General features: G+C 30.7%; 1 protein-coding gene across 5 annotated transcripts in view; it reads left to right on the top strand.

Annotated features, from left to right (window-relative positions):
• Positions 1–24,038, top strand: part of LOC132716543 (SNF-related serine/threonine-protein kinase-like) — a 115,640-nt gene that overhangs the window by 33,825 nt on the left and 57,777 nt on the right. For all 5 annotated transcript variants that reach the window (XM_060699839.1, XM_060699841.1, XM_060699838.1 and 2 more), the window contains exon 3: positions 21,864–22,030. In XM_060699839.1, coding sequence (XP_060555822.1) covers positions 21,864–22,030 — 167 coding nt within the window. The remainder of the gene's footprint in view (positions 1–21,863; positions 22,031–24,038) is intronic.

The raw sequence follows: 24,038 nt of genomic DNA, 5'->3' as shown, positions 1-24,038 counted from the left end.
TCCTATGCATGGCAAGATCGTACCGAATGTTTCCATATACTTATAAGATTATATAATTCACTTATAATGGCAGCTTGAATGACACTGTTTCTTAAATCAAATATGAACATTTAAGTCTATAATTCCTGTAACTGAAGTTTGTTTGTGGGCATCTTGTATTAATATACACATTATGTCTAGCTGACAAAGAAATTGATCACTGTTTATCATACACTCTTATCCATTCATTTAGTTATTTGATATAACAAATAAATGCATTTTCATGAATGAACCGCCACAAACAATCATGAAAATACCACTTGTTACTATCGTATGAATAAATGATTTGATTTAGATATGCCGATTACAATCTATTCAATAAAAACAAAAAACGCTTTTCTTAGCTTTCAGCATTTAACCTCCTTATAAAAATTGACTTTTACAAATAAGCAAATGACGTAACGTCCGTTGTTTTTATTCAAATGTGACTAAATGTTGTTTTTTTTGTATATCATTAAATATGCCAAATACTTCGTTTATAAGTATGTGTATGTTCAGGTAAAAAGGAAGTAATGATGATTGAACTTTTGTCATGTTTATGCATGTACTTTCTAATCATATGTATAAAAAGCATACGATCTTAGAAGTAACTACGCAGTTTCTATAAATAACATTAATTAAATGTTTGGTCCAGAGACAAAAAAGGTGTTCGCTGAACCTTGCCCCCGAACAAACCAACACGTCGGTAGTAATTATTATATTGTTATTTTCACCTCAGAGGAATATTTGATGCTTACTTACTCAGAATTTAATCAATTAAACAGTTTCTGTCACCCACGTTTGGATGAATACCTTCTTAATTGGTAAACGTCCACCAGTAAGCAAATATAACTTGGAAGATACAATTTTTACATCTTTTGTGCGCTATAATATTTCAGAAGAAAGGCCGCTACTATGATTTAATTGTTAATTCATTTTCAAATTATCCTGTATTATCAAATTAGTCGTAATCAATTTGTAAACGTGATTCATTGTCTTAGTACATATTAAGTAAACTGTAGAGCCTTTTATGTTAGTATGTCATGAATAAATTGACTCTTTGCATTTGATGCAAGGTAGTTGCTCTTGTTCATGTCCGCCGTATTAATTTCAATCGCAAATAGAAAATGCATTTACCTTTAGAAATGTTTTTATGGATAGTTTCAGGTGAAACTCTTTGAATATTCATTTGTTATGGCAAATGTGTTTGCGCAACCTTTTTACCCTCATTATAAAATATATAGCGCCATTTAGCATTTGTTTTGTATTCATTGAATGTAAACGTTCGTTATCTCGTGCATTTTGGGATTCCCGCAATAATTTGTGACACTTGTCTCCGTGAAAAACAAGATCCCCAAGGAAACAATACTTTGAAAATTCTAGTAATTGATAGATTACAATTTGAATGAAATAATCACTGTGAGACAGCCAAATCTTGAGTATTGTTCCCGATCAAACCAATTAGTGTTCTCCCAAAGGAAGTATTTTTTCATTTATGTTTCAAGATACATCACTGTGACAAAAGATTTAGATTTCAATTATACATGATGCAGATGACATCATTTATATCAATTGTTCCACAGAGTCATAAAAAGTGCATGAATTATGTTCATGCATTGATCGTTTTTATTTAGACAAAGTTGTGCTTCACATATCAAATTCTGTATAGCATGTTATGTAAATCTACAATTTTTTTTTATTTATTTCAATGCAAATCATATTTTTTTAATTATCATATTACATGTTCTGTGCAAGAAGTCTGCAACTGTTAGCGCATTTTTGATTTCAGAAATATATACACATTTACTCAAATAGATGCATTAAAATATATTCAGTTTCTTTTATACGTTTGACTATATAGCAAACAGTTTGTGGTATTGTAGTCGTACAAATATCTGTATTCAAACGTGCTATTTAAGGTAGGGGTATTTTTTTTGTAATTTATGCGTAGGTAGTTTTTATATATAAAATATACGTAAATGAATCAGCAGTAGAGGGAATTTACTTATTTATGATAGCATCTTTACTTGAAATGTGATACCTACCGTTATATATCCATTTCAGTCATAATGGTGTATAGAATCAAGTTCATAACGGTCCGCTAACATTGTAAAACCTCATTTACATTTTATAAAGCCAAAATAATTAAAATGACTGACAAAATAATATATCTTTTCTATCTGAAATTATTGCTATAGAATAGAAATGGTTGGTATGGGACAATACGATTAAATATTTGCTAAAAATTGTGAATTGACTGCCACGTTTATAGCTAAAAAGTAAAGATGAAATTTTTGACATTTTGTAAAAAAATGTGAGGAATCAAGTTCCAGAAAGTCTGTCGAGACACGCACCTATTTGTTGATGTTAATTAATAATTCAGACAGAAAATATCAAATTCAAAAATATGATATTGCAGTTATATATATTTTATATTCAACCTTTTCTTTTGATGAAAAGAACACGAATAATATACTGGTGTATGTCAAGGACTCCATAATAATACAGGTAGAAATATTTTGAATGAATTTTTCTTTAAAATTGAAATTTGCCTGTAAATCTAGTCAATATGAGCTTTTCTGAATCTCTTGAAAAACAATTGTTATGTCCTTTAAATATTAAATGAATGCATTAGAATTTACGTTAAATTAAATTTGATTTTATTGTTGTCTTACAAAAAATACAATTAAATAGAATTAGATTTATTCAAAAATATTGTTTTCTTCTTCTTGGAGATGTGTTTTGTTTCAAAGCATTCTTTCTCCCGAAACCAGTGTCCATAGTTGGGAAGGTTGTAAATAAGCTTATCATTTTGGGTGTGTCTTGTATTTAAACAAAGTAAGTATTTGTACAACATCTGACTGTTCTTGAAATATTTCTTTATCTTTTTTCTCATCGCATATTTTAGAGTCATCGTCTTTTGTCTATTGCTCTTAACATTGTTATTAACATTAGCAATACACTTGAATGATTTATAACCATTACACAGCGTTTTATTTATCTAGTCAGAAACTACGTATCATAGATATCTAAATTGTTGTCTTGGTTTTCCGTTATGCTTGATTCTTCAAATTTCTTCTCTTTATGCTTCTTAAGGTGACGTTCTTTTCTTTTGAACAATTTCGCAAAGTTAACTCGATGAAGCTTGACACGATTAGACGCCTAGATACGCTTTTAATTTTAGTTTTACGAATAACGGTTATACTAGTCATCTCTTTAATCTCGTATAAAATATTTAAACTCGTGAAGTCATGAAGTGTCTGTGTTTAAACCCGTTTTTTCTTCAAATAAATATTTATGTAAATTAATTTCTTATTACCGAATTCTAACAGAGTTTATTTGTTACATAACAGTGGGCACGCTAAGACATATCGTTCGTGAAATCATTATCTCAGTACGAGGGTATTTAAAACTTAACGGGAGATTGCAAAAAATAATCAAATAAAAATTACACCATTGCTGATATTCATACAAAATTTACTTTAAACATATTTCAAAGGAGCTTTTATTATGTCTTCTTATAAAAAAAACTAGTAAAATATCGGTTTTTGAATATTTCGAAAGTTATGTCAAAGCAACAATTGTTTAATCATTTTAAAGAAACGAAACTTGTATAGCAAAGCATTTCTTTCTCTGTAAACAATCATTGAAAACATTGCAATAAATTGTTGCTAACCTTTGTAGGCTTAAAAATAATTTTGAATTTCGGTTGTTCTTTTTTTATTTTTTGTACATTTAAGCTTGTTTATGTTCCTGATTATATCAACAAAGTTCCAAATTAATGTAGCTGAACAAAAGTAGAGGCAAGATATACAAGTATTTTACTATCAAAGAAAACTGCCAACGTTATCTTAAACTTTGTCAATAAGAATTAAATAACACCGACAGCGAATATTGAAAAACAGACTGTTAACAAATGACACCAATGAAACAATAACACACGCAATCCTAAAATAAATTACTAAACTTCAAGTAATGGCATGGATCAAACATCAGTTGTATAGACAAACCTTGCAATGAAACCCAGGACGGGATGACTAATTCTGTCCCTATAGAAGTTAGTCTCTTTGAAATTACAAACTTACAATAGTGGTGTGTATCTGATATGTATTAGATACGGATCAAAATTCATCTACTTATTTACTTAAGTTAGTCAAGTGTCAGCTACAAATTAGTGATCATACGTTACAACTAAGGTGGTATTATACACTGACACGTGATTCACCTCCTTTGCATATTAATTCTTTTATTTCTATATTTTGCATTGGTACAACAATTAATACGACTAATCAAACCGTTTGTCAATTTATCGCTGTAAACAACAAATATTATCTGAAAGAAATGATTCTTGGTTAAGGTGATTCCATCTCATTGCAGGAATCGTAGGTTCGAGCTTTACTGGTGTCATGACCACATATTTCTTTATGTGACAGTAGAACTGATTAGTTCCCAGGATGCTTGCTTGAAGGCAGGACTCCAAATAGACTTCAATTTTGCTGAAATAATAATGAATTTTATGTATGCCCCACAATAAACAGGTCCGGGATGACCTATCATCCCGATTATGTAAGCAAACAAATAGTCTATAAAATGGCATGCAGCCACTTTTCTTGATAAGAATGTTCTTAAAAGTATTCACCAATTTCAAGGTATACATACGTAAAAAAAGCCATATAAAATATAAACGTATGTTCATATTTACATAGTTTTCAGACTTCTGCAACATAAAGATTATCATCAAGTAAGCAATACTAGCATTTTGTTTATATATGTGTTTTTTTCTTTATGTTTCTTTTTGCTGATATCGGCAATTTGTTCGTTTCATGGAATGTACGCATGCTTGAGGACCATTTATACAAGGTCCGTAATTAACTATGTGCAGCCAGGTCAGTGATTAGCTTTAAAGTGAAGTCATGCTTTTTATATGCCTATACCGTTAGTCAGATCATGTTCTCTTATTTCAATACAATGTTACACCTGGGAATGTTAATCACAAAAATCAGTTGATTTTGGTCGATATGGTTATTTCATCAGGATGAATTTCAGCCACATTCATTTAATCACACGTCAAATCTGCTGACATTTCACCTAGCTCCGGATAAAATGTTAGTTCCCATGTTTGTGTATTGGCTCAATACTAGAAAAGTCTGTTTAGTTTCAAATATCTTATTTTTTCAACATTGTAATGCAAATTCCTAACCTCATTTTGCACAAAATGAACACAATAATAAAAATAAAAATGTATGGTAGGGACATATCGGCCTTTTTAGACGAACTTTCTGAACTTTCAAATCTTTAACATTGATTCTCAAATTTATCTACCTTTACAGTGAATGAGATATCGTCCTTTAATGGCTGATATTTAGAACGTGAATGCATTTGAGTCTGTCTTGGAAGTACAAGACTCACGGTATATTGCTTTTTAGACATTACAAATGATAGCAACATCAAGCAATGAAAAAAGACAATATTGTTTTCCATTGAATAATCGATATGCACACTGGGAAATGTGAAAAGATGAATTGATAACTTTGTCCATTCGATATTCTGAAGAGGGTTTGCTTTGTTCTTGAATCTTCTTGAATTGATCTTTAACTGGGTCCATGGTTCGATAGTTTGCTTATAGATCTGTCAATACAACAAAATATTTCCAAGAAACAAACCTATAGTACTAGTATATGAGGTTAAGTTGCTTTTTTGTTGGTATTTCTTTAATTGATCAATCAAAAATTGGTGTTACTGACATACCTTAATTTAATAGGATTATAATCAACATAGGCTAATGAAAGAAATGAATGTTTAATTAACTTTGATCTTTAAATGTCTTTTAGTGTCATAAAATTGACCCTTAAATACAGTACCCAAGATGCTCCTTTTAAAGAGGTAAGAAGAATGTATGGAAATAAGTCAGTATGTTGCTGTCATAAAACTTGTCCGATTTTTTTTAATTATCATTCTTTATAGTATATTCTTTTTAGTATTGTTTTGTCTTGATGACCGGCTCCATTGACAAAATTATCAGTTAGAATTCCGGATACTCGTTCTGTCCGTTTTTGAAATGGGAATGGATATTTTATTTCAATATTTATACGACTCTTCTCAACATTGAGTACGACTTCCTACAAACGAGCAATACATTAATCTACTTGATATACTTATTATTCGTACGAACACCTTTTTTATGAACATCTCGGTGTCTTATTATGTGATTGATGATAGGTATATACACAGTATCATCACAATAAATGTAAGTTTATCTCTGAAAATCAACAGATTTAAGTAAATAATCATCGTGACTTGCCGTTACCTGTTCGGTTACAAGACGTTACGTGTCTGCCATCTTTTATGTTTCATAAGAAAATGATAACCCTTGCGAATTCTTTGTAAGATAACATGAAAATTAATTGTAGTATTATTTGACATGTTGTGTATAAATAATATATTTTAACAGTTTATTGAGATTTTCCTTATTATTTGCAAGTTTATATAATGGTATATCTGATTTATATTCAATTACATTCCGTCACGCTCTCTTCTTTACATTATCTTTTTATGTTATAACTGTTTGTTTAGTTTGTCTTACCTTAGAAAACCGTTAACATTGCATTCTTAACTTGCTGAATAGAGCTTTTCAAAAAGTAAGATAAGAAAAACATACAGGCAGGCGTTGCTACGTGGATATAGATCATTGAAGAATAAGTGTATTTATTTGGTGAATTATTTTGTTTTTTTAGATTTCAGTTAAGGCTCAGAACATAACATTCGGTTCTGGACTTAATGGTGATCATGAAGCCTATACTTATCTGTTAAAAGCATCTGGGTAGAGAACCATTGAATTATTCAATATTGTTTGTTTTTGTTGAAATCCTGTCTGTTTTTTACACTGATTTTACAACTCACTTTAATAGCCATATCTTCATGGTCAGTCCACCTAACTGGCTTTCGTGGACATCCAAACAGTTCTTTTCAAATGGCCGGCTGCTTATCCTACATGATTTCTGAATCAGCGGTGAAAGACAAATGACTGTAAGACTCAAAATCCGAGATCAGTTGCCCCTGAGAAGTTTCGCCTCGCCAAAGATTGAACCAGCGACCCTAGGATTACATATCCGATGTTCTCCTATTGAGCTAAGCGGCTGGAAAAAATGAGCCGCGTCACGACAAAACCAACATAATGGGTTTGCGACCAGCATGGATCCAGACCAGCCTGCGCATCCGCGCAGTCTGGTCAGGATCCATGCTGTTCGCTATCAGGTTTTCTACTTGTAATAGGGTTTGTAAGCGGCTCAAATGTTGATATAATATTATAATGTTATTATATCATGTTAACAGGACACATTATCTAGACTGTCATTTCGATATAATAAAATAAGTTTTAGTTTTCGTTTATTCATACCACTAGCATTGGCTTAAGTAGAGCTCAACATTCCAAGATCGTTAATTACACAATATAACTTGTCTTTATTGAAACATTATGTCAGTCGTTGGCAATGACTATAAAATATAACACCTTTGCCAAATTAGGAAAAGCTTGATCATCCTTAGTATGATAGTTTAAAAGATCTTATTATCTTGCTTCATTGTAATTCTTTGTTTACAAGTCGACACAGCCCTGTACTTATATGGATATTGAAACAAACAGCGCTATAAGACCACTAGAAATCAGCTATGTTATAGGGAAAGTGTTTTGTTTCCGTAAGAAATCAACGTGGGCAGGCAGAAACATAAATATATTATTCCATTGTCGAGAACAATAGGACGTGTTTTGTCTGGAATTGAATTTTGTTTTATTTTGCTGTATTGATCAATGGTGGCGAATCAATAATTATCATCATCATAGTTTATAGCACTACCAGGCGTCTAGACACAGGAACTCGTGTTTTGTTATGATATATTTTTAGAGATAGTCATGCAGTCCACTTAAGTAAATTGAAGAGAGTAAAATGTTTGGGTTGTAAGAATTTTGAACGAACAACAAAAACAAAAACAAAATCTGTATCTTTTAAACCGGTGTGTTGTTATTTAGATTCATTGAGAAGCATTCAAAATTCGTTAAACCTTTGCCTGTAATGTAGGCAAGATAAGAAGTTAAAGTTCGTTTTATATAAAACAACATGTTTTAAAAAAGTTTAAAAAGGCAAAATGAACACGTCTTTAAAACAAAACTATCAAGTAGGACATTAATGAAAAAGAAAAACACATTAAACCTCCGAACGTTGAATTTTAAGTTCCAAATGTCTTAGCAAGAACATGTATGAAATTTTATTTTCTTGAATTTTCAGTGAGTTATTATAATTCCGTAATTGAAATTCTGTTGCCATAGAAACGTTTTCTGGCCTTAAATTTCAAATATTTCTTAAAGACAATTATAGTTCCTATAGAGCATCTCTCTCTATTGCATGTATTGTATCTGACTTGATATATACTCGTATTTCAGGATTTTCTTGTTAGATCGTATGTCTTCAAACGTACATCACCCTTTTTATTAAAAGTTAATAAAACTAATGCATGGAACTTTCATTTGGAGAAATATAGACCATACAAAATTGCCATTTTTCTCCATTAGAAATCAAATTAAGGATAAATAACAAAGGATATGTTTAAGAACTAAGTCGTAAACAAGAAACTATTGTTATGAGAGATATGCTTTTACCTAGACGACAATACATTTATATCGTTTTTTTTTCTCAAAAATCTTGCTGTTTTACTGAACATTAAAACTGGCATGCATAACCAATGGTTTGAAGGTTTTAATAAGCCTGTATTGATAATTGTTCGAGTATGGAAGGATAAATAACTTAACGTGATATTTCATTATTCTCTTCAACGTTAAATGGAGCAAGTGTTGTGTTTAAATTATTCGTTTGAACAATTTCGTGTACTTATGTTACCCGTTTTGTTTGTTTCAAATTTCAGACTTTTCATTGAACAATACGAGTTGTTTGGAAGCTTAAAACGTTATCGCGTTATATTAACGTGAAAAGGGTCATAGGTCTAGAAAATAATTTAGGTCAACCGTTACATGGTTCGTCACTGGAAGATATAGCCTTCTTTAAAATAATTTGCCGAGCAATTCCTTTGTAATGTTTTCATACAGCGTCCAAAAATGCAGTGCAGTTAAACTGGTAGAAATAAAATAGTTTTAGTACAGTAGACTCGATATGTTAATTCTGGGTGGTCTTTGACTTATATGTAAATGTGCATAGAAATATCAGGTTTCTTTGTTATAAAGACAGAGTCTTCAATCTGCATAAAAAGTTAACGCTTGTACATCAACATCACATTTTTATAAGTTCCATGGTAACTTTCCTGAAAGTAGAAACTGTTCAAGGGAATCAGAAAGAATTGCTATAAAATAATAATAATAATACACAAAACAAAAACATTAAGTGCATTTGTCTTCCAAATAAAATGTTCAATGATTGCTCTGATATTTGTAATAACAGTCATTCAAGATCATTAAAAACCTAATTAAAAAGATTATCAAGAGTAAAACAATACTGAAGCTGTATCAGAGAAAAGTGCATTGCAATTTGCAAAAGGCATGACTAAAGCAGAGAGTTATGGTGATCATACACTCAGAAAAAATGTTTTAACGTCAAGTGTAAGGTTGTAAAGAGACAAGGGATTTTTATGAGTGAATGCAATAAAATATAGTTAGTGAACATAGTAAGTGAATTTAGTAATTAAAATAGAAGGGATACTAGGAATATTCCATTCTTAGGAATTCAGCTCAGCTCGCTCTTTGCGTTGCATAAACACATTAAAATACATGACGTGAAAGGGATGGATATAAAAGATTTGATTTTTTTTCTTCTTCAGTTTCATCAAGCATAATTGTAGAAATTACTGTAGGATAGGCTTTGATTAATGACTCGTTCGGAAACCATTCTAAATGCGACTTTGTCTTCGATTATAATTTATATATTATTGGCGGATACATTGTTACTTCAGCTAATAGATTTTTTTAAAGATTTAGAAATAGCATTGTGTTTAAAATACAGTTTTCTTATGTACTTGTACCTGAATTACATCGCTGGCGGAAATAAAATGAATTTTGAGTATATTTTTAGATTTTGTTACAGTTTATTAGGTCGATCGAATATAGATGGTGTAGCATAAAAGCGCTTATATTTGTTCAAATTCTAATAAAGTATGATGGAATATTGCTTTTTCCAATGGCGTCATCATTTTTGTTCAGTACCAGTTGTATAGGTATCTATGTTTCAATTAATTAGAAGTGGGAAACTCGCATTCTATGACACTATTCCTACTGTTGTAGCTATATTATGCATTAACGAAGGCCAATATATCAAACAGCAATGCTTTTTTACAACATTAATCAATATATAGAGAAGATCCACCAGGCATCAGACCAATCTACATAATATATAGAATAGATAAGCGCCCATGTCAGGTCTTTGTCAATAAAACAGCTTGTTAAATACTTGTTATTATTTTGTTTGGATGTCATGGGAAAGTAAGTGAATGAATCTGAAGGAGAAGCAGTAATAAAGAGAGGGAACAGCATTGGAGAAAGAAATAAGATTACGGTGTAATTTAACGTAACGTTTATTATAAAGGGGACCAACTGACTACACCATTCATTATTGTTTTGATAAATATGTTATTTTCTTTCTAACAAATTTAACGATTTTATGCATTTAAAATACGGATTTGTACCCTTTCAATACAAGCAAGGCTAAAGTTTTCGGTGATTCACTTTACTTTGTTGACTTGTTATGTGATATGAAGTGATGTAATTTAGCTGTCAAATTTACAATACTATCTCCATGAACAATTTAAACCATTACTTTCTGTTTTCATTTTAAGCAGTCAATCGTTTAACATCTCTTAGTAAGCAAAGCCACGGCTTAACGATGAAAGAGGGACACTATATTTATGTTAAAATTAGGACAATACTTTTCTGTTCCGTTTCATGCTTCGATTGATGTCCTCTCTTAATAGTTTGTTCTTCAGTCAAACTTAATCTGTTTTGTGTTTTTCATTAATAGGTCTATTTTTAAAAGAATACACTACTAGTATCTAGGTGAAATGTGTATTTGTAAAAGGTTAAAATTCTAAATTTAAACATTTCAACCTATCGCATTTTTTGTTTTATCAATTGTCTTCGTACCGTTGCACTATTGACAGAATATAAGTAAGCAATAGTCGTTGAATTTTCGTAAACTTGTATTCTTGTAAATAAAACGTCTATGTGCAAATCACAAGTCGTTTGTAACAAGTAGTTGAAAGAAAATATTACTTAAGTAGAGACGAAGAAAAAACTAAAGTCCATAAAGTAATAAATCCTCCTAATTCAGTTCCATATTTTGCTATTGATATTAGAATCATCTTCCTAACTAACCATGGTGAGATGATTCATATAAATGTTCAACGTTTTCTTTTGCTGATATGTTTTAACAATATCTTTAGAAAGTTTGCGATTCGTAGAATAAATCTCAAGTCTCTAATAGATGTTAATACTTTGTTACAAAGTCAGACGTTAGTATTTAAAGTAGGACAAAACTGCTGTTAAATTTTCTCCGGTGGAACAATTGATTTTAGTCTGAAGAATTAACTCTATTCTTCTACATATTTGAAGGAAAATGAAGATTTATCCGGACAAAGAATGTCATGATATGTGATTCCTCCTCCGTTTCTGGCAGATAATGGTTAAATTAAAGTTCTCAGTTCTCTGTGTATGGTAGCTCACACTGAGATTTTTGTAAAGTCGAATCACCGACTGTGTTTCAGTTTTGATATTCATAATACGCTATTATAATGTACAAGAAAGTTCAAAGACATCATATTGTTTCTCTCTGTTTATACTGATAACAAATGTATATATTTGGTACTCATTATTAATACAAAAATATATTTATTCAGCTAATTCAGTATTTAGTAAATTAGTTTTTTAATCAGGTTGAGGTACGAAGAAAAACTCTATTAGTCTCTTCACAAAAAGCTTTCTGACTTTGTAATATCTTAATCTTTACTATGTTAAGTCTTTCAGTGAATATATATCTATTTATTCAGGCCTAGGGAAACATGAAAATGATATTGATTCAGCAACATGAATGATTGACAATATAATTTGGGCATCGAGGTCGTTCGTGTAGGCCGTGATTTCTAGTTAATTATTTACAACGCTATGAACGCAATTATGACCAGTGTATATATTTTATTTGTATATAATAACACCGACCGGAAAGAGTGTCCCAAAGTAATTGTGTTTTCGAGATACATCCACTGCATTGTGGTAACAAATAATAATCACTTTTGTCATGTCACGCGATTTCTTTTCTCAGCGCAACTGGACATCCTAACTCATATCCAAGAGCATCTCAGAAAGAACCTGCACCCCCTTATTGCAGACATTTTGCGAAAAAGAAACCGTCTTGAACAAAACAAAAACATGCATTATGCACTTTGCGTAATAATTTACCCATTCGTATTGTCAATAGGATGACTTTGATAACCTTCATGTAAGCCACTATAATTAATGTGTGCAGTGAATTAGTGTACAGTTACTGTGTCAGTGTGGAAAGTGTTTGCAGTTGGTATATTCTATAACAAATATGGTTTAGAGGAAAATAATCACGACTCGCGAGAGGGTCTGTCTAGACATAATGTCCAACAAATACGATTTATTACCTTTTCGCTCAACATCAGCTGTTAGAAAATGGTATACATTACATGGGGAGTTATAGAAGAATTGTTATATTAAAGGGTGCATATATGTATTACAAATGTTCCAAAGTATAAAAGATGACCCTTCCACCTCTCTGCGGCGGGCGTTTTGTCAGAGGTTCATTCTTGATTACACCTAAAACGATGTCTGGTCCACCCTTAAGCGAAAAGAGGGAATACATAATGCAATAAATATCCAATTAGTTGAAATAGGAGGCTGGTTATAAAACCTGGAGTAGTCATAAATAACAGCCTAGAATGACTTAAATGGGTTTAATGATCATGTTAATACACCTAGTAAAGAATATAATGTTGAATTTAAAGACATCATCTCGTCATTTAGCATCTAATTTATCTTTTAGCTACCCTAGACGTTACCATGGTTAATGTTACATCAAATAATTGGGTTATCAAATCCACTTACTGTAAATGTAAAATGCAAATACATTTATAAACTGTCTGAATACGAAGCACAGAATGTATTCAACTTATAGAACAACTTAAGTTCTGTGAACTTTAAAAATGCAATGTGTTGGCTTTCATTCATGATTTCATCTCATCTGATAACGACTGAACAATTAGCAAAATGTTGTTGACAAGATATTTCCCAGTAAAGGCAAATATTATGACAATTCTATTAAAGTCTACAATAGATATTCGTTCTCTTTCCAACACATTCAATTTCATATTTCAGATAATGCCTAGTGTAAAACGGTTATTGAAGGAATTAAATTCAACTTAAATGAATTAATGGAACATGATTATTTTGGATTATTATCTTTCGTAATTAAGAAATAAGGACGTCAGAAATTACAAATATTAGAAAACAAATATCAAGAACGAAAATGTGTATTTACGGTAGCGTCCTTATCAATTGTCTTGTTAATATAGAAAATTATACTGAATGTAGGGTTCTTTAATAGTGACAGCTGAGTCTTTATATACAAATAAAGTATTATAACGAAAGTGGGGTAAATATATCAATTACTTGTCGAAATTGATAAAAGAGGAATAAGTTTTGAATAATTCATCGACAGGTATTCAAATTCTTATGAATAAAAAAGATAGGTGATAAAAAGATTTTTAACGTCTTGTACTGATACGTTAATTGCATTTACTTTTTTATACTTACAAATATAAGGTAGTGAGACGACACTTTCTTACTCATAAAAATAAAAAAAAATCTTAGACGATTTCGTCCCCACAATGCACTGAACAACTTTTGTAAGTGTGATCATATTAAATCATACTGCACGATGTACTGATGATACTCGTACAGCATTGCAAAGGGAAAAAAGCCAACACCCTGTGTATGTCAGTGTCATGCTGCCTATAAAACACTGCTAGATTGTCGCATTTAAGTAGTGCGACCTAGATACATTTTAAAATTGGTTTTGAACATAGCCGACATTATTTTATTATATAGCTAGCATACAAAATTTGTTTGATACAATAGGTTATATAACACCGGGGTCAGCATTAGTGTCGCAAGTTTATTGCATTAACAATTAGATTTTGGCTCGACATCAGTTAACATCGTGTCGACATCTGTATCATTGGCACACACTTTTACTTATGTTACGTACTTGGATGATATTTTCTTTCACATTTGATACGGTAGTTACCCTATGTGAGAGGCCTTTATAAAGCAATATCTCTAAGAAGGTTTTGTTCTCTTGATTTATTTCAGATGGGAATAAAGTTAGGTTTGTGGTTTTTGAATAAATAGGAGTAATTTAGAATTATATTTACCTAAGTACCCCATGGCACGTATGAACCAAGGTACACTTTGAGATTCTTCTTTAGGGGAAACATTGTTGCAAGTTTAGTCGAAATGATTTTTTCCGTCAATTAAATAGCATAATTGATAAAATTATTTAGTTAAGGGGCATTAAGTCCACTATGTTTAGGTGAAATGCCACATAGTAATAATAATAATGTTTTACCAGAAAAAAAGGTACAAAATTCAGGAATGTCAATCAGATAAGATACTGTATATCCTTACACGTGTGTAACCATCCTTTGAAATTATTAAAACAAAAGCAGCAACAACAACAGACACGGAAATATGAAATGAAATTCAAATGTGTGTATAGATTAAATTCAAGACAGAGATAAATAACAACGATATTGCTATTACTGGGTCGTAAAAAAATAAAAATAAAAACCGCATTGGTTGGTTTATGAATATAAGCTTTTGTATGTGTTTAAAATAACAAACGGACAACACGGCAGACGCCACCGAGTCGACAACATGAACTGAACTGAATGGCTTCACTGACTTACAAAAAACACGACAAATAAAAATGCAAAGTGAATACTAAATGTAATATTGTAATTCTATAATGTTGCGACTAAATTGGTTACGACATAATGATAGGATTGACTTTTCTCAAGCACCATTGTAAACTGGGTTTTGTATTTCATCAATGACTTATGATAGCCATTATAAATTTTCTATCAAAATCAATTCACTTTTTACATTATTGCCGAATTATGTATTGGAGCCTATTGGTGAATACCTACAATTTAAAGAACAGATATGTATCGCTGATAAAGTGATAACCGTTACAATGGTACTGAAACGAGTTTGAATAAATCTTATTAATTTAATGGCACTGTTGATTGAAAGTATCGCCATTTGATCGCATTTGGATAGTAATTTGATCGAATCTTATAGATCAAATATAGGAGTAACAAGAGAAGAAAAAAGGGTTTTAACATTTTGTATATAAAATATGCAGTGTTATGAATACAGAAAAAAAATTAGGTCATAAATTTAATTTAAATTGATATGAAACTTACAAAGTTTATGATTTTTTTTGTATTAAAAAAGTCTTCTCCAAAATATAGTGTTAAAATTTGATATTCCAATGGTCTAGAGATGTAGAAAAAACATATTTGAAAATAATTCGTTATTTGTTTGAACAATCACTCTTATTAACCCAAAAGTGCTTATTTTTGTCACCAGTTTAGAGCCAGACCAGTATTTCCTATTGGATAACTTACATTAAAATTAACACCTTTATATCAACAAACGTTTGTTAAATGGAAGCTGGGCATGTTCATATAAAGAACTTTACAGGTCAAAGATGAAAATATAATAGGACCCGGTGTTCATATACATGTACAATAAATAACTTGGTCACAGCATATATAAACATAGAAATATACATATAAGATAAATATGTAACGTACATTATATTATCATAGAAATATATACATTAAATAAACTTGTTACAATATATATAAACATAGAAAAACATATATTCAACAAATATGTAACGTACATTATATAATCATAGAAATATATACATGAGATAAACATATCACAACATATATACACATAGAAATACATACATTAAACAAATATTATTACAGAAATATATTCATTAAACGAATTTATTATATGATCTAAATATATCTGCAATCTCATTGGTCCAAACAGTAGTCAACAGAACTTTTTATAAAATCATATTTACTGGGTGTAGTATCATATTCACTGGCTGAATTGGATTTTCCCAGTCTAAAAATAGATTGAGACTCATATTCAATGACCATACACCGTAGACTGTTAAATACGCGTGTTACTTAAAAAATAATTGTTGCTTTTTGTTCTTTATGGCATATTTCTCGATTAAAATATCAATACATTACCATTTTACTTAAAGGCTACACCGCAATGTTGAGTATAAACTTGAATTACTTTTGTATGCGCAGCGTTCGCGAAGTCGTTGCACGCCTAACACGTGCGTCTTTTTTCCCGCGCTTCAACGAGGCAAAATTTGTACATGTATATAAGGTTGTACTTTTTGTGATTTTTTTTATTTCTTAGCCTATTCATATAATAAAACAATTACACCGCAATGTTGAGTATAAACTTGAATTACTTTTGTATGCGCAGCGTTCGCGAAGTCGTTGCACGCCTAACACGTGCGTCTTTTTTCCCGCGCTTCAACGAGGCAAAATTTGTACATGTATATAAGGTTGTACTTTTTGTGATTTTTTTTATTTCTTAGCCTATTCATATAATAAAACAATTATTGACTAGTGAGCCATTGAATATGATGTGATATTCACCGGCAGAAAGTCATATTGACCTCGGCTATCGCCTCGGTCAATATGTCATCTGCCGGTGAATATCACATCATATTCAATGGCTCACTAGTCAATAATTGTATAATGTCATATAAATTACATAATTATTGAAATATGAATATTCAATAAATAGATCACAAACAGTATATACAAATTCACTCTCGGAAAGGTTGGTAATTATATATAAGGAATAATTAGGTAATATTATATCAGGAGCAAACATTTAAATCACGGATAATAATGATAAAACTGTCTTTTTTATCTTATTAACAAGACATATTGGCATCTTGAACCTAGTTATAATAAGTACAATTAAGAAATTATAAAATGAAAGCAACATATCTCATTTATAAAGTATTGCTATTCTTTTTTTGTACACTCATACCCGCCGTATATTTAGAGAATATAACATTTCATTTAATATGTATTTAAACCACATTATAAATTACAAAAATGTCCAGATAACGATCAAAAGAGGAGTTTATATAACCCATGGGAGAGCGCAAGGACTTTACTTTCGATCCACTGAATTTCTGCACAAGTCAATTAATATTAAAGAAACGATTAAATAAAATAAAGTGACAGTTACTTTTGTTATTTTGATTATATCCTTGAACTACTTCTCCGCAAAGATTTTATATTATTATGCTGGGATTACATTGACTTGAATGGCGTCTTCGGGAAAAGTTATTTAACATGTTAGGCTATTTTCGTCGCAGACAACCTGGTTTAATAACCCATATAATTAATAAAAAAAAGATTCAAAATGAATATGCCTTTGTATACGCTTAAAGATAAAAAAAAATAACATTGCGTTAAATTCGGATTGTTAAAATTAATATTCTTTATACACTTTTTGATAAAATTTGACAGACTGGGTAGATTGAGAAGTATGAGTCAGGGCGACAAACGAACTCAAGTTTTACAACGTAATTTGTCAAATTTGATACTACAAGATGGTTTCAAGTGGAAAACATGTTACATAATATGTATAATTTATTTTACATTTACATAAAGAAGTCACCAAGTCATCATTTTAAAACTATCGTGTTATTAATTTTTAAGATATACTAATATTTAGAGACATGATTTACAACTTTAAAGTGAACTGGTCTAAAATGGAAGATATGTAATGCTAGAAATAATTATATTGATAGTATTTATTATCATATAACAAAAGAATCGGTATATGGATGTTGTTTGTGTAAAATACATGATCCGATATAACATATAATTATATAGCAGATAATAAAGTGTTCTGGAACAAAATATTATTATTCATTATATGAATATTCATACTAAATTACTCTATTCCAGAAATATCTCATGAAAATTTCAAAATGATTCTTAACAATTTTTGAACTACTTTTACAAAATGCGCCCTTTGTAGACCATTCCACTTTAATTCAGGCTTACAGGTAATGCATGCTTCGTATACTGTTTAATATGTTTTAATAGGTTATTTGTTATATATATTTTTGTATTTTATAGGGTTCATATGGGTTTCTAATTCAGGTAAACTGAACAAAGTGCTTAGAGGTTTTGTTTGCATTCAAATGTATCATATTAAACAATTATTGTTTATTTAACTGGTTATATAACAGCTAAAATTGCATTAATTGGTCATTGATAATAGCGGACATACTTTTTCCCCCCACATCGTTGGAATTTGATAATATTTAAGACTGATTCACCAATTATTATTATAAATTGTATTATAGAACAGAATAGAACGTTACATTATTTATTTCCTACTTTTATTATTGTAACTGTAATCCGCTCTATTGTCAGTGATCAAACCCTCAAATCCTCATCTCCCCCAATACATGAACAATCTTATACACTACTGCATGCATGTCCCCATTAAAACACGCATTGGAACACCCATTTCAGCAAATAACTTTTTTTCCATAAAAGATATGCGAAAGTAAAGGCATTGAACCCTGTTAAAATTTTAAAACGTTCGGTTTATTTGTGAATAAGCATTATACTCGTATTTTGCCAATGACTGTCCAAAAGAAGATAAATGAACGTATTTTCTTTTCAATTTATGGGGTTCACACAATAAAAATCATGGTGCCGGAAATGCTGCACTGCCAACAACAACACATTGCTTTTCTTACTTTTAAAATTTTAGACAGTCAATACTTTGGTATCTTTTGGATTTTTTCTACAAAGTTTCACTACATAGATATATTTATATATTAATATTTAAGTTATTATTTAGGTTCATTATTCTTGATTAACAGTGGAAAGAAAAATATCTTTTGTTAACTATATAAAAATTCTAAATTCAGCAAAACATTTTCAGCACATTGCAGCAATAACTGCTTTAAGCATTTTCGTAACCATATTATCAAGATGTGTTTTCATTTTGGGAAAGGAGTGGGAGGGGGTTGCGGGGAAATATTCTTTCATCGACAGTCTATGTGTTACAAATTGACCCCTTTTTATTCAGACGGTAATAGCAAGTTTCGTCCTGAAATTTTAAGCAATTTTGGCGACTTTTAATGGGTAGTTTTCGTACTTTAATGGTATGTGCGTACAGTAGTGTAAAGATAACAGTAAGTATAAAAGGTATGTAATGCATTTGTTTAACTTATGTTACTTTGAAAATGTTTGAAATGAAAGAGTGCTCTACATCCGGTTTTGGATTGTTTCTGTTATCATCCCTTTTATAAAAGTTGTATGGTGTCAGCCTAAGTTATAATTAAAAAGGTTTTATCTAATTTAATGATGATGTCACTATTGATGATTTTAATGATAAGCCTTTTGTTATTTGTTTGACAGTTTTACTTTGAAACATGAGTGTCTATGCTGTGATTGTATTTCATCCTAATTTTCCTTTTCAGATTTAAAGAACCTTTCACAAATACTTTATTGTTTTTAAAAGTTGTCTTATTTTACAAATTATTGTTATATATGTCTAATAAATTTGTTCTCAAAAGTAAGCATATATACTCCTTTTTTCTTGAATAATTTCAAAATTGCAATTGTAGTATTTATTGTGCATAAACCTTAAGATGTTTTTTTTATTATAAATATTTTAGAAGCTTTAATACTCGTATAATATGGCCTGGCACACACGTTGGTTTAATATATGGAAATTTAACATTGCATGTCAAATATGGCTGTTTTACACTTCTCTTACAAAATCACACGCCTGGTTCCCTGTGTAAGTGACCTTTACATATCAGATCATATCATTATCGTGATTAGCTTGGTAACAAGTTCCCCCAAGTATAATTGATATGTTAATATACATATACTAGGTAAACTAGTTGATGACTTGCAAAATTCTTAACATTTAATGTTAAGTATAAATCACGTAACTAAATTGATGCTAATAACAATAATCAAAAAAGTTTTTATGAAAATATCATTTATTGCACGCGAATATAGATAACGTTCATTTCACAGGTTTCTAAAAAAGAAAATAAAAATGTTGAAATTTGATACTGCAAATAAATCATACTTAATAACTATATCGTCAAAAACACACTTTCTTGCAAAACTGGGTCACGTGTATAGGGTAACGTTTAATTGCAGAACTTAAAATAATTTAATATCCATTAATAGGGAGTACAAAGCAATAATTGAAATAAGATTGCATGCCGGGTAGTTATTTTAGCAGTGCGGTTCAATACTGGTTAATATGGCGTGCAAAATTGATCAAATACAGTATTGCATTTCCCTTTTAAGGTGTATAATTAGACGTACTGTTTTCATTAGAATTCTGAAATAAGGTGTAATTTATATTGATCTACTCCAAAGCGTTAGAAAGACAAAGCAGTTTCTACTTTTGTAAATGCATTATTTTAGATATTTAATCATATTCCTGTATATAATTCCAGGCGACTGAATCAATAATATATAATAATTAAAAGTAAATCGAACTAAATTTATTTCAATTTGCATATTTTCATGATTCCTTCTTCTCATAATCAAATGTTATATACAGAATAATTGTTATAATACCCCATATACGTAATGTAGATATAATATCATATATATGTGTATTTGTACTACCCATATAAGATACAGATATGTGCCAACGTTATGCCCATAAAGCGATATTTGTGACCTAACATACATTTCCAACACACTGTTACCATTTTAATCGATGAAAGAACAGCTGCTGCACCCAGCACCCATCTAACAAAAGAAGACGTATTGACATCCTGAACCTAGTTGTAATAATTTTGATGATTTTACAAACTTTTTTTAAAAAAACAGCATTGTTAAATCGAAGTTGGACATGTACTTTCTAAAAGGATGGTTGATTTTATATTGCCTCGATACAAGAATGAAATATTTTTATTTTTAGTTCATCTCACTTTAAAATTCTGTTACTTTATTTCTATGATATAAAACAGATCTTTTTAACTGTAATAGTTTACTTAATAATGTCTCAGTAAGTTCAAATTAAACTGTTCTATTTTTAACTAAGCAGTCTACAGTCGGCAGGTCCGGCGCATCTGTGCCATTTGATCACGGTCTGCACTGTTCGATAATAACAACATATTTTGAAAAAAATCTCCAAAATACGGTCCACCTATAGATTTGCCAGATTGAAAGAGGGGCATGTCCAATTATATATTCTCTCGGTAAAGGTTAAATAAGACGTTTGGAAATGTATGTATGTCATTTTGAAATAACAATTTTGTCCGCATATACAGTGTCAATTCCGATGATTTATGACCTACTGTAGTATCTATTGTCATAATTTATAAATAGATGAAAAGATAACATTTTCTGTGATTCTGGCAATATATTAAAATAATTTCCATATGTTTATATATAAAATGTTGGTCGTAAATAGATTCACTTGGTTTTATATCTAAAATCTTTCTTATGTGCTCTTTTTGTTCTAAAGAGAAATATATGTTTGCAAAGTAGAACAGTTTTAAAAATACGTAAGGTTTTCGTCTTTATCTATGTCACTGTAAAAATAGTGAGAAATAAGTGATTTTTGATTTAAAAAAGGGTTAATAAATAGTTAAGGGATGTACAATGTATATATTTGTATGTAATAAGTATTTTATATTTTGTAGGCAACGACACTATACTGCCTTGTATTGGAGTACGCGTCCGGTGGCGACCTTCTTGCCTTCATCAAAAATCAAAAGGAAGGTCGTCTCCTAGAAAATAAAGCTCGACCATTCTTTAGACAACTTGTATCTGCTATACACTTCCTGCACGAGAGAGGTGTGGCTCACAGGTAGAATCTTTCTTTGTTTAGAAACATGTATACAGTACACTTGTTCGTACATTTATATATGAGCCGCGTCATGACAAAACCAACAAAATGGGTTTGCGACCGGCATGGATCCAGAGCAGCCTGCGCATCCGCGCAGTCTGATCAGGATCCATGCTGTTCGCTGTCAGTGTCTCTTCTTGTAATAGGGTTTGTGAGCGAACAGCATGGATCCTGATCAGTCTGCGCGGATGCGCAGGCTGGTCTGGATCCATGCTGGCCGCAAACGCATTATGTTGGTTGTATGATTACGCGGCTCATATGTATTATGCACTTTGAGTTAATGAAAACGAAGCCAAACAGCAATCAATTATTCAACTTACAGTCAATATACAATTACGTTATTAACTTTATATGTTATCATATCATAGAATGATACTGTATGATATAAAACTAATTGATATATTGTTCTTATTGCAAAGAACGAACGTAGCAAATATACGTCCCACGTGATTTCCTGGTGAGCACATGACCATAGTATAAATAGTGTGACAAACATTTTATCATTATTAACTCCTTTACAGTCGGGCTAGGATAAAAATAAATCACTATACTTATGTCTCAATTCGTTATTTTTTTTTTATATTAATTTATGCTATGACATTTTAACTATTGATATTGTATATATAAATGTTTTCTATTTTTTCTTCTTTTATTTTGTATTTTTTTAAAATATAATTTAAACACGTGACTTCATGGTGAAAGAAAGACCTTTCAATTAACTGACAGCATCATTTTATCTCAATGTTTTAATTTATATTTGTAATCATACATATCTTAATTAAATGAATTCACGATAAAAACATATTTATTTCATATCAATAACGTGTGTTAAAATAATCTGAAACTGACATTATAGAAATAGAAATCAGGTACAAAACAAAACAATACATTATAGAAGATTTAAGGGAAAGTCTCGTCTTTGGCCAGTTTATCCAATCATTTTCAAAACAATACAATCGAAGGAGTGTCATTTATGACATTTTTAGAAAACTATTAGATTAAATTTAACATGTAACATCGCCATCTCATTTTTTTTAAATGATATAGATTGAAGAACCACACCGATATCAAGGTGGAACAAGTATCTGTTGGGGTGTTTTATACGAACTAGATTCCATTAACGAAATAAACGAGTATTTAAACTAATTTTCTGTCATGATTTTGACATTTCAAAAGTCAATTGCGGCGACTAGATATATTGATCGTGTACAGGATTACTTGTCTGCAAAATGAAAAGATATTTGGTGCCTAGAATTGTTTTCTTTCAGGACATTAAACACGAGTGGCTTATGATTTAAAATATTTAATCGATCTATAAAAAAAATCTAATTCTTTAAGAAATAGTGCGAAAGTCACTAAAATTTATGTCGATAATTGAGCCGCGTCACGAGAAAACCAACATAGTGGGTTTGCGACCAGCATGGATCCAGACCAGCCTGCGCATCCGCGCAGTCTGATCAGGATCCATGCTGTTCGCTTACAAACTCTATAACAAGTAGAGAGACTGATAGCGAACAGCATGGATCCTGATCAGACTGCGCGGATGCGCAGGCTGGTCTGGATCCATGCTGGTCGCAAACCCACTATGTTGGTTTTCTCGTGACACGGCTCATATTACTTCAAAAGTGTATCGGTGTGACTTTGATCCCGACAAACAAACGTAACAATATCCCGTCTTACTTGTTTTCAATTAAGTGTCTTTCATATTGATTAACTGTCACGGGGCGATCATTTATTTAACACTGAATAGGAAACGGGAAAAACAAAACATCACTTCTTAAACCAGTATTTTATTGGTAACTCTGTATCGGCTTTAACAGTGGATTTATTCGTACAGTTTATTTAGATTAATGCTAATCGTTGATGTTACTTTTTCGTGCTAGTTTTTACAATAAGGAATGGCTGCAACAGCTTGCATATGTAATAGATGCACACTTTTCTACGACTACTTTGTTATTTTATTGGGGTA

This window comes from Ruditapes philippinarum, unplaced genomic scaffold (assembly GCF_026571515.1).
Source record: "Ruditapes philippinarum isolate M1 unplaced genomic scaffold, ASM2657151v2 ctg1900_1_1_1_1, whole genome shotgun sequence".
Taxonomy (NCBI): domain Eukaryota; kingdom Metazoa; phylum Mollusca; class Bivalvia; order Venerida; family Veneridae; genus Ruditapes; species Ruditapes philippinarum.
The sequence above is the reverse complement of the archived record's forward strand: the minus strand, read 5'-3'. Positions and strand labels throughout refer to the sequence as shown.